Here is a 12,102-nt window from a genome sequence, read left to right as displayed (position 1 = left end):
AGACTTCCCGCCGGGCTCCCTAGGCTTGCGTATAGCAGGCTGTTCTTGCGGCTGGGGTCGGGGAAAGCTCGGGCTTCCCCCGCACCAGCCCTGCGCCTGGGGGAAAATAATTTTTTTTCTTTATCCCCCCCCCAAAAAAAACTAGGTGCGTCCTATGGGGCGATGCGTCCTATGAGGCAAAAAATACGGTATCTCATAAGAAGACAGTCCCTTTGTCCTCTCTTGGTTGGAGAGCATCTTTGGCTAAGCAAAATGTTGCTTCTTCGATGCATATAGTCAAAGAGAGAGAGATGGCTGCCCTGCCCTGTGCTTTTGTCATTACCTGCACAGGTGAGGCCACATCCACCTCTAGTCACATGCAGAGGAAGTCTGTCCCAGCCCAGAAGGAAACAAGAAGTTTACATGCTGGCTGGACAAACATTCCTCCCCATGTGTAAACATGTTCACTCTAGGAATGTACTTGACTGCTCTTGTGTTTCACATCCCACACAAGGTAGTGAGGAGAGGCTGGGGCTGTGTGGGCTCACCAGCGGTCAGGCATGCAGTCCTTCCCCACTTCACATGTAAGCATTAACAAGCAGTTGATAGATTTATAGTCTTTTTATTGCAGCGTCACATTGCGAGCACACTCACACAGCTCTGCACAAGGAGGACAGTTGGCTAGTCTAATCCGACTTCCAACATCTGCAGCGTTTTGGGCGCCAACAGGAAGTTCGTTCCTCCCTCCCTCCGACTCCTTTGCTCTCTGATATGTTCGGATCTCTGAGTCCGTGGTGAAGGGTGGCCCCCCATGCTCTCAATAGGCGTCTCAACTAGCTACCCCTCCCTTCTGGTTCTCGTCCTTATCTCAGAACTGGGCAACTCCTTCCCAAGTCGTTCAGCTTCTCCCTCTCTTTGCTTCTGAACATGCTGTGGACAAGGGGGGGGGCGACTCTTCCCCTTCCAGCGCTCCATCGGAGGGAAACTGGTCTGCCATAGAATGCATCCCCCAGTCCTAGCCTTCAGCCCACCAGCAGGAGCAATGGATTGGCCACACTGGGGCACCCACACAGCCTTAACCTGCTGCTTGGAGGCCAGGTGTGCGGCAGGGCCTCTTGACATTGGCTGTTCCTGAATGTGACACAAAGGAGCCACATTAGGCAAACTTGGGTGTATGCCCACATTTGGCTGAAATGTGTGCATGCAGCACATTCACTCAAGAAGCAATCCTGATTATTTAACCCGGATAAATGAAAATATTAAGTAAAAGGGTTTTTTAACAAGCAAACAAACACTGAGAGGGCTCTATAGAACAGGCTTCCTCAACCTTGGCCCTCCAGATGTTTTGAGACTACAATTCCCATCATCCTTGACCAGCTATGATCCACCTCCTATGATTCACCTCCATGTTTTGTTTTTGCCTTGCAGGAGGCGAAGCTTGGAGAAGCACGGGCCTTTATGTTCCTCCGGCAAAGACCGTCAGTTTACTCTTTCCGCCCAACGCCATCAGTGCTCAGCTGGAGGTGATGCTTTTTAAACATCAGTCAGGGCTGTGACTACAGCCTTGAGGGGACACAACTGGGTTTAAGCAATTAGCTCCTCCATCTCCTTAAATCTCTGTCAAAAGGATTGAGACCAGGCTGCTGCGAGGATGAGGGTGGCTGATCATTTCCCCTTGTGCTGTTTTCTTGGAACCCTTCTCCCTCCTGGTAGATTAGGTGTCTGGAAACCCTCCCTTGGGGAGAGACTTGACTCCATCTCCTCCTCCCTAGCCGCTATTTGTGATTGATGGGTTATATTCCACTAACTTTTACTACTCAAGAGTATATCCACTGAAATCAATGACCATGACTGAGGTTCATTATTTCCAATGGGGCTACTCTGAAGAAAAACTTGTTGAAAACAAACCTTTATAACATTGGTATTTTACAAGAATACAGCACAGGATGAGGTGGTTTACAAGAACAGGTGCAGAAAAATACACCTTTGGGAGCCAAGCGTAGCACAACCAGGCCCCACCCCCCAGCTGAAGGGTGTTACGAGGTCTACTTCTTTGACCCCCAAGCTCCATCTCCCAACATGTTGTCTCTGCCTCCCAACTCACCAGGCTCCATTAATTTCAATGTGGCTACTCTGAGCAAAAGTTAGTTGAATACAACCCTGTATATAATTAGTATTTTATTCATTGATTTAACTGTACACTGGGTTTTGACGGGATTGTTTTATTAGCCACTTGTTGTGGGACCTACAACTTTTACCCCCCCTTTTTTTTACACCTTTGAGCACTAACCTGCAATTCCCAGCATGCCAGTCCCTCCCCCAACTAACCAATCTCCACTTCCTCACTCACAGAAAGACCTTCTTTGCCACCTATGCCCTTCTCCCACCTCACAAGATTGCTGTGAAGATCGCGTGTGATTATAACCGAATTGTATCATGCGGTCCTTTAGCTAAAGAGTGGAAAGAAAGGCAATCGTTACTTGAGTCTTCAAAAGTATTCGGTGCCTTCAACAGCAGACCTTATCAACTGCCCCTTGGGGTTAATATTTTGCACCACCTGCTAGTTGAACCCAGTGTCTTTTTCTCCAGGTCCAGATTGGCTGCCATTCTGATGACCTGAGCAATGCTGAGAACTTGCTGCGTCCTCCGGTAGTGATCAGGCGGTTTGAAGTTACGAGTGAAAGAATGGAAGTCTCCAGCTTGTGCGGTGGCCTCTTGTACATTGTGCTGCCAAAGAAGTCTTCCGTGGGCAACATACCACTCACTGTTGAAGGGGCTTCACTGGCTCCTTATTTCAAGCATGGTAAGGGGGCTCCCTTTGAAAGAAGCAGGGGAGGTATTTCGTGAGATCAGAAATCCGTCTGAATTAAGATGTGCAGGAACCCAACAGCATCATTACGTTCTCGCTAAACAGGGCTGCCTTCAGATGTCTTCTTAAGGTTGTATAGTTGCTTATCTCCTTGACTTGCGGGTCATGTAACTCCATACCTTCCAACATTTCTCTGATGAAAATAGGGCTGTCCTAAGGAAAAGGAGGGGACGCGGATGGCACTGTGGGTTAAACCACACAGCCTAGGACTAGCAGATCAGAAGGTCGGCGGTTCGAATCCCCACAACGGGGTGAGCTCCTGTTGCTCGGTCCCTGCTCCTGCCAACCTAGCAGTTCAAAAGCACACCAAAGTGCAAGTAGATAATAGGTACCGCTATGGCAGGAAGGTAAGCGGTGTTTCCGTGTGCTGCTGTGGTTCGCCAGTAGCGGCTTAGTCCTGCTGGCCACATGACCCGGAAGCTGTACGCCGGCTCCCTCGGCCAGTAAAGCGAGATTAGCGCCACAACCCCAGAGTTGGCCACGACTGGACCTAATGGTCAGGGGTCCCTTTACAGAAAAGGAGGACCTTCTGTGACCAAATCAGAAACCAGGATGGCTTCTGTAAATCTGGGACCATCCTTGGAGGTTCCGGCATTTTCTAGATTATGCCACATCACACCCAACTACATAATGAAAAATAAAGCCCACTTGGAGCAAGGGCAAACCTTCCTGAATCCATCTGCCCTGTCTCTGGAGGTATCATCAGAACCTGAGGCTCTTCACAAACAATATCATCAAGAGGGAGCTCTTATTGAGGGGAACACACTGACCAAAACCCATCCATTCCTTTTTTCTTTTTCCCTTTCTCCACACTAGAATATGCAGTTAATTGTTATTACTTCTTTTTGCAACAAAATAAATAAATGCATTTAGGTGAAACCAGCCTATCTGCCTGGAAGGACACTATCCGCCACTACCCTGCTCCCTGGGCTGAGTTAGAAACGGAGAACATCATCTTGACAGTGGCCTCAGATGATGTGCGTGGAATGGACAATCCAGAGGTCCTGCTGAACACCTGGGCCCAGATGATGAGAGCAGTAGCCAAGTTAGCAGCCATCCCTCCCTTTTTCCCCAGACCAGAAAGGATAGTGGAAGATGTCCAAATATCTGTTGGTAAGTACCAACTTGTTCATATGCAGGTGGATGAAAACACCTCCAATCCATTTTGCACAATCCTTCTGTCTTTAAATAAGCAGCCACCGGGATCTATAAAAATATCCTCAGAGATGCATCTGAGCTGTAAGCTTGTATTGGTTTAAACCATCATGGCTTCCACAAAGAATCATTGGAATGTGTGGTTTGGTGAAAAGTTGGCTAGAGGGACTCACCTGCTGCTGAGGGCCTGAAGGGCCTTGCCTTCCTTCTTGGTAACTGATGTTACCAAGGGAGGCCAACATGGGGCTTGGGATCACCACCATAGAGGGCTGAGGGAGGTACGGCGGTGGGGACAGATATTACAAGTGAAGGGCTTTGAGATATGGATATGCTCGAACCCCTTCCAACCTGCGCCCCATCCCAAGGGATGAAGGCAGGGTGAGCAGGATTACCTACCTCCATCATTGATGCAATGCGATGCCAGGTCTATAGGCAATGTAACTGCCACCCTGCGAGACTTCTTTGCTTCGTAGAGGGTTGATCTGGCTTGTGTAGAGACCTGGGTGCACAAAGGTGAAACAGTCACCTTGTGTAAGATGGCACTCCTGGGTTTCTCCATCCTTCACCAATCGCGGACTGTGGGCTGGGGGGGAGGGGTGTTGTTAATCCAGGAGGATTGCCCTTTCAGGGCTCTGCCAGTGCCATCCATCTATGGCACTGAATGTGTTGGCCTGGTGTGAGGCACTGAAGAGCGCTTGGCTGCCTGGCTGGTATAACAACCACTTAGCACACCAGCAGCCACCCTGTCAGGCCTACTGGAGGTGGTGGCAGGCTGGGGCTTGGCGTTCCCTAACCTATTGGTTTTGGGGGACTTCAATGTCCATGTGGATGCCACTCCCTCCTCACAGGCTCTGGACCTGGTGTCTTCCATGGCAACACTAGGGCTCTCCCAATTTGTTTCTGGGCCCATATGAATTTACTTGGTCAACTAACATCTTTCTTTTCATTTTTACTTTTATCCATAGTATTCTACAACATCACATATTTAAATACTAGGCCAATCTGTTACAAGTATTTCTACTTAGTTATCTTAACATATTTAATTAAATAATCTTTAAATTTCTTCCATTCCTCTTGATACTCCTCCTCCTTCTGGTCGCAGACTCTTCTGGTCAGTTCGGCTAGCTCCAAAAAGTCCATCAACTTCACCTGCCATTCCTCCACTGTTGGTACTTCTTGTAATTTCCAATTTTTGGCCAGCAAAATTCTAGGTGGCCCCATAAATCACCGAATCATTTACTTCAACAATTTTAAACACAGAAAGCAACCCCCATGCAAATCAGATTTTCTGCATGTTAAAATTACAATAAAAATATTTTTGGGGGAGAAATAACCACTACATACACAAACCACTGTACCTTCTTCGTTTTAAAGCCGAGGGAAAAGATGCAAATGATTTATCTGCAAATGATTTATTCCGCTTTCATGGAGAAACATGCGTCTGTCTTACAAGTCGCCCTTGTCCCAACTCTCTCGCCAGGTGGGATGCACTCTGGCTACCCGATCATGGCTAACGTGGCAGCGTCAGAGGAGATCACGGATGTACAGCGCATGTACACCAAAGGCACTTGGGGCCCAATCCATGAGCTGGGTCACAATCAGCAGAAGGGTGGGTGGGAATTCCCTCCACATACCACGGAAGCCACCTGCAATCTCTGGTCTGTTTACGTCAATGAAACTGTGCTGAACATCCCCAGAGAAAGAGCCCATCCAGAGCTTAAACCAGACAGCAGAAAGAGGAGGGTGAAGGACTATATTCAAGGCGGAGCTCGGCTGAAGGACTTCACAGTGTGGACTGCACTGGAACCTTACTTGCAGGTACATAAAGAAGCTGCTCTCTAGAGTCAGACCACTGGACCATTATTATTATTATTATTATTTTAATTCCCCCTTCTTGCTTTATACTCTGCCAGGATTATCAGACGGTCAAATTCTCTCCAGCTGTCAGCTTGTATCTTCTTTTTATCCCAAAGGGCAGCTTGACACAATTGTTCCTAACATATATCCAACAGAAGGAAACCATTCCCAAAGTCAAGAATCTCTGTTACTAAATCTCCTTGTCTGTAGGCAATTCTCTTTCTCCCATTCACAAAAACGTCCCTTGCGCAGAAATCGGAAGCTGACTTCCGGAAGAAATCGGAAGTTTGGCTTCCTTTTCGCCAAATTAAAGAAAGAAATTAGGCTTAAATTAATTAGCAACTTTATGTTGGGTTGAAATAAACGACAGACGAGTGGCAAGTGTCATATGGGAGGCATCTCTCGAGCAAGTCTCGGGGAGTCCCTTTTATTGAATATTACAGCATTACCACATATGTGCTTGTTGCTGATTGGTTAACGTGAATACAATGCAAAGGTTGAATATAGGCATTAATCATCAATAGATTGAAGGTTGGGAAAGGGGACACAGAATTGGACAGGCGTGAAGCCTCCTTATTAAACTATTAACTAGTGATTGATTATAACAAGACTTAAACTATTACTAGTGATTTGGCTTTTACCTCCACAGTGGTGCCCCTCAAGACGAATGCTTCGCAAAACGGAAAACTAGCTAGACGAAAGAGTTTTCCGTTTTGGAGGTGCTTCGCAAAACGAATCTCCTATAGGCTTGCTTCGCAAGACGAAAATGTCTTGCGAGTTCCTGCGGGGTTTTTCCCCTCCCCCCTTTTTCTAAGCCGCTTATCAGCTGATCCGATAAGCCGCTAATAGCGCTAATCCATCAATGGGCTCGCTTCGCAAGACGAAAAAACCACTAGACGAAGAGAATCACAGAACGGATTCTTTTCGTCTTGCGAAGCACCACTCTAATTGGAAGCTCCACTGCTTCTGGTGATGAGTATGGCTTCGGCAATAGAGTGCACTGGAGCCGTGAGCAAACTCGAGCCCCTTCCCTTTCCCCTGTGTGCGAAATGGGAGCCGGGAGGTTCGGGGGTGAGTTTTCCTCGCTTCTGCCAGAACCCTGGGGTCCCCACTCTTCCATAGGGCATTTTTTGGGGGGGTGCGTCAAGCCCTGGTAGCCACCCTCAAGCTCTATTTGCCTAAATCGTGTCGTCTCTTAAGCAGACGACACAGAGTTCACCGCCATATCTTCCACAGCGGAACAGAAGTCGGACCACTGGACCATTTAAACCAGTGCTGCCTTAACTGGCCAGTGGCAGAAGCTGCTCCTACTGCTGCAAGCCAAGCAGATGGTCTTTCATTCCTTCAGGACTCTGGGTTGTATCTCAACTCTGCAATATTCAGGGGGGAGTCATTGAAATCAATTGACCTTTAGTCCCATCTGTTGAACTTCTGTAGGCCTAAACCTTGGATTCAGCCATTGCCGCTGAAATGTGTGATTGTGACTTCTAACTAAAGATTCCAGAGTGGCGTTCAGGAGCAGACAGAGACAACTGGCGCTGCCCAGGGAGGTTGTTTTGATGTCCCCCCACTTTCCAATGCACACCTTCCTCTCTACCTCCAACTTATCACAAACTGGTTAACCAATATCCCCTTCATTATAAAAGCCTGTGCTTTAGAGAAATGGGACGTCAAACACCTCTTGGGTGTGACACGGCTATCCAAGTACCAAAACAAAGTCTGAATTGTTAAACTTTAAGTCAGAATTAAGCTGCAGTGCTACAGACCCTAGGAAGGAAGAATGTCTTATTGAGCATGACGGGACTTAGAACCAAGGAGAGATGAAGAATCTTCCTTGTTCTCAGGGACTTCTGGGAACTGTAGTTTTTTGAGAGTGTTGCTTCTGTTACTGGAATGAATTTATATATGGGGAACGGAGAAAATGGCAGGACTGGGGAAATTCCAAGGGCTGCAGAAATATTTCTATGAGGCCTGTAGTAAAGTTAGGAAATTTCAATAGACAAAACTTTGGTCAAGTAAGGAGCAAAGTATTATGGGAAGATCAAAAGCCATAGGATTTATGGGGGAATGTGTCCTTGTTACTTTAAAACTGCAGACTAACAGTCTCCAAATGTGTGAAGTTGCTTATCTCAGGAAGGAACTTCTCCAGGTTGATTAGTGTTCTAGCACCTGGTACTTAACAAAAATGCCTGGGTGTGTATGAGTTATCAACCCTAATCACTCTGGGAATGTGTATCTGCTGAGTATCTGAAGAAGGGAGGAACTCTTTGATCCAAGATCCTGGGAACTAACAAGCTCAGCTGTCATAAGTTAAAATTATTAGTCAACTAGCTGACTCTTGGTGAATTTAAATATAATCAAGAATTTTGATTGGATCTGGGTTCCGTTTCTACGAGGTTCAGAAATAAAGATCCTAGGAAAGGGCTGAGAAAGCGCGCGCTCTGCAATCTGCCCTTCTGTCAGTTTGCCACCTTGCTGACAGTCGTCCTGTTGCATTCACATGTGAGTCTTTGTGATGAAGATTCTTACTGCCTTTGAGATGCGGATCTATCCAAGGACTTTGAAACGATTCTAACTTTGTCTTTGTTCTCATTTGTAAGTATGTTAGCTAGTCATATTCTACAATGTTCTCGTTTTTCCTGTTTGAAACGTATAAGAGATGTGCCTGCTTTTTAAATCTTGTTTTTTAAATAAATTTTTAAAAGAGCACTTTCTTATGTCTTGTGTGCCATTCTGGGGGAAAGCCTGAATCCGGAGCCTGACCAATCAGCCGCTACTGTATCTGTTGAATTTCTGCCTGCAGTTTGTGGAAGCAACTTGCAGGGTGGGGCAACCGGTAACTAGGAAGGATAACCTTCTCCCTTGGGTTACACCTTCTGGTGCCCTGGTAGAAGGGAGTGGTGGCAGCAACTACCCTTTATTGATACGTTTTGTCCTGTAAAAAGTATATGCCTCCGGCCGCCGTTTCTCTAAACCTGATCCAGCTGGATGGTAAGGACAGGTGAGGGAGAGGCGAGTGGCCGGAGCATTACTACAAGGCCTATTCTAAAACCAGCCCAAGGAGGACTAAGCGTGGTCAGTGGTGGGGAGTGGAGGATCATGGGAGGACAAAGGGGAATGCCGTGCAGTGAAGTAGCAGGAATCCTGAAGAGCAGCACTTCATACTGCAACGTTTTGTTGCTGCTCTCATTTGTTCCCAGAATTCTCAAGGGCCTTGAGGGCGGAGCCACGTAAGTCATAAATGGTGTAAAACTGATATGCTTCGGTAGCATAAATAGGCACCCAGAGACAGGAAAAGCAACAGTGATATATTTTCCAAGTCCTTAGGAAAGGGACTGAATAATTATTTTTTTTCAGTTGCAGGAGGCCTTTGGCTGGGAGCCCTACATCCACATATTCGCAAAGTACCAAGCAATGACCCACATCCCAACTGACAACAGCTCCAAGATGAACCTCTGGACACGCCATTTCTCTCAAGAAGTGAGCCAAAATCTGGGTCCTTTCTTTAAAGCTTGGGGGTGGCCAATTGAGGAGAATCTCACTCAGGAGCTGGCCAGATCCTTCCCCCCGTGGACAGAGGATCCGATGAAGAAGTATGAATCTTCCTAAGGAAGGGAAACTAACAGATTGAAATTGTGCTGAATAGAATATACTCGCAAACCATCAACCAACATAAGCGCCCGCTATGGAACTGTAATCCACGTTGACAGTGGTCAATGAATTTATTCGTAATGCTTTCTTCTTCCATTTAGCCGCTATTCTTGGTTCAACAGGACCTGAGAATGCAACAGCGCTCTCCCCACTTGCGATTCCTAGCAATGGAATTCAGAAACATTAATGCCACTGACCATGGCTAGTAGCCATTGATTGTCCAATTCTCCATCCCCTTGTACATGTGTTTTTTTTAAACGTTTGGTATCTGGTTAAAACTATTATAAGAGAATGTAAACTAATCAACCTCATAAACTGATGGAGAAATGAATGTTCCTGATGCCCTGGAGTAACAAAATCAATGATAATATACATGCAAATTACTATTACCAAACTTTTTTCATGCAGTCGTTGCAAAAACATGGAAAAGAATCATTTTTTAAAAAAATTGTCATTTGGTCCTTACACGCTGCTTGCTTTGTTCTGCATCCAATGAAGTTCTACTCAGAGTAGACCCACTGAAATTCATGAACCCAGGTTTGTAGTCTCAGTTTATTTCAATGAATGTATGCTTAGTACAGCCAGCATCTGATAGAAAGTTTCATTTTCAATAAAAATGGTTATATGTGTAAATTGCCTGCAGCAGTGGGAATCACTAGGAGCTCTTGACACCTGTCGGTCCAGAGGCAATTGGATCCACACCTCAATGCTGGACTGAGGACGTTGCAGCCAATAATGGTGCTGCGAATCTCATGGGCGGCGGGGTCAAAATCTAAAGAAACTGCTTCTAACATGAGGTCTCAGGTCACTCCGCAAGTATGTTATTAGTAACTGGCCAGTAATGATGTCTAGTGGTATTTTGCTAGCTGAGGCAGAAATCCAAGCAGAAATAACAACACATTTTAGGATTATAATACGTCAGAATTTTGGGGGTTCTACCCTTTTTTGAATTTTTGTCATTTAAAGTTTATGATTTTTCTATTTCCTTCTGAGGAAACTGAATAGTTCAGTGAAACGAGGTTTGCAGCTGGCATCCCGTTAAGGCTTTGTTCTATTTCAGGTCTTTCTGATTTTTTCCTTAAGCTTTTTGATTTTTATTATTTAGTTTATTTCCACAAGCTAATATTTCTAGTCGATTACCTCTCGTTTCAGGGATTTTCACGGTATTAATCTGATTTGAACTGATTTTATAATGAAATGATTTTAGAAACTTGTCATTTTACTGTTGTTAGCCGCTTGGAGCCCAGCTTCAGCTGGGGAGGGTGGGATAGAAATAAAAATTTTTTATTATTATTTCTTTCATTTAGTGGTATTTAGCTAGCTGAGGCAGAAATCCAAGCAGGCATAACAACACATCTTAGGGGCGGTCCCTGAAACCCGGTAAGTGTTTTCATTGCAAATATCACAAAAAAGCCACCAATCAGAAGATGATCACATGTATCTTATAGGTAAGGAGCATATTTGTAGAAATTGTCCCAACAGTAGGGGGTGGGAGTTTGAGGGGAAAGATCTCAGCACTCGCAACTCCAATAATATCCAGATTCGCTCAAAGAAGTCGGAGGGGTTCTGGTTCATATGATCAGAACCTTCAGGAAAGGGGAGCTGAGTTATGGACGCACTTCTGAGGGAAATGGCGGACTGAGAACTTGCCAGAGACTCTCCCACACCGCCCAACAGAATCCAAGATCCTCAGGTGTAAAAGTGTGCCGAGAAACACAAAGTAAACCAGGAGAAATGGGGGGGGAATATGTAGTCTACCTGTCTCCTATTGCCCTTGGCATAACCTTTTCTACACTCCCCCCTGCACCCATCAGGAACTGGGTCCTAGCCTGCACCTGGCTTTGGCCAATGGGAATGCAGGCTAGGGACATAGATGTTAAGTTTCTGTTTTGCCACTGTGCAGCTGCTTAGAGTTACAAGGACTCTGTTTACATTCCTGGGATTCCATACTGTTGGAAGTCTCACGGGAGATGGGAGACGGATGTGATGTACTGGTTTCCTGTTTCCTTTGTTTCAGTTGCTCTCTGCTTTCATCGAGAGAGGATGTATATTTCTTTGCTGTCTGCGTAGTAAGAAATAAAGCATAGCGATGTAGCCTTAAATCTCATCACTTCCCTGTGCTGGAAACTCTGAACGGGAATGTGCCTGAGGCCTCATCAAAAGCTCAGGTCGTTAATTATTCGTCGGAGGTGCTTCCGAAGGACTTGGCCGGAGGAAGATGAGCTTTATCAGCTTGGCCGAGCAGAGATGCCAACAACAGGCTGTGCCAGGAGGCAGAGCTGACAGAGCAGGTAGGCTTCCCTCGGATCCTGCCCCTTGCCCACTTAAGCAGCCCGCACCTGGGGCACTACCTGTTTGCACCTTTGCTGGGTTTCAGCGTGGCTCACCGCCGGACTCCTGCGTTGCTGCTCCAATCATCCCAAGCTCACCTCTGGGATCTCCCCCACGCTTTCCTCGCCGTGCGCTGGGCCTTTGTAACGATTTCCAGCGGCAGCATCCAGCAGCGATTGTGATTCTATTGTTAAGTGCTCCATTGCACAGCCTGGGGCTTTTGAGCCATGTGCCTGGCTGCCGGGAGCAGCACGGCTTTC

At 46.4% G+C, this 12,102-nt stretch overlaps 1 protein-coding gene across 5 annotated transcripts in view; it reads left to right on the top strand.

Moving 5' to 3' along the window:
- The window catches only part of LOC309541212 (TRPM8 channel-associated factor homolog), a 33,423-nt gene extending 22,619 nt beyond the window's left edge, over positions 1–10,804 (top strand). For 4 of the 5 annotated variants that reach the window (XM_082238782.1, XM_082238781.1, XM_082238780.1 and 1 more), the window contains 5 exons: positions 1,408–1,502; positions 2,569–2,782; positions 3,722–3,961; positions 5,484–5,821; positions 9,218–10,804. In XM_082238782.1, coding sequence (XP_082094908.1) covers positions 1,408–1,502; positions 2,569–2,782; positions 3,722–3,961; positions 5,484–5,821; positions 9,218–9,469 — 1,139 coding nt within the window. In that variant the 3' untranslated portion in view covers positions 9,470–10,804. The remainder of the gene's footprint in view (positions 1–1,407; positions 1,503–2,568; positions 2,783–3,721; positions 3,962–5,483; positions 5,822–9,217) is intronic. The other variant, XM_082238783.1, reaches the window with a different exon arrangement.
- Positions 10,805–12,102: the final 1,298 nt, after the last annotated feature.

Source organism: Podarcis vaucheri, assembly GCF_965113315.1.
Source record: "Podarcis vaucheri genome assembly, chromosome: 10".
Classification (NCBI taxonomy): Eukaryota; Metazoa; Chordata; class Lepidosauria; order Squamata; family Lacertidae; genus Podarcis; species Podarcis vaucheri.
Note: the sequence above shows the minus strand (reverse complement) of the source record. Positions and strands in the feature narration are given on the sequence as shown.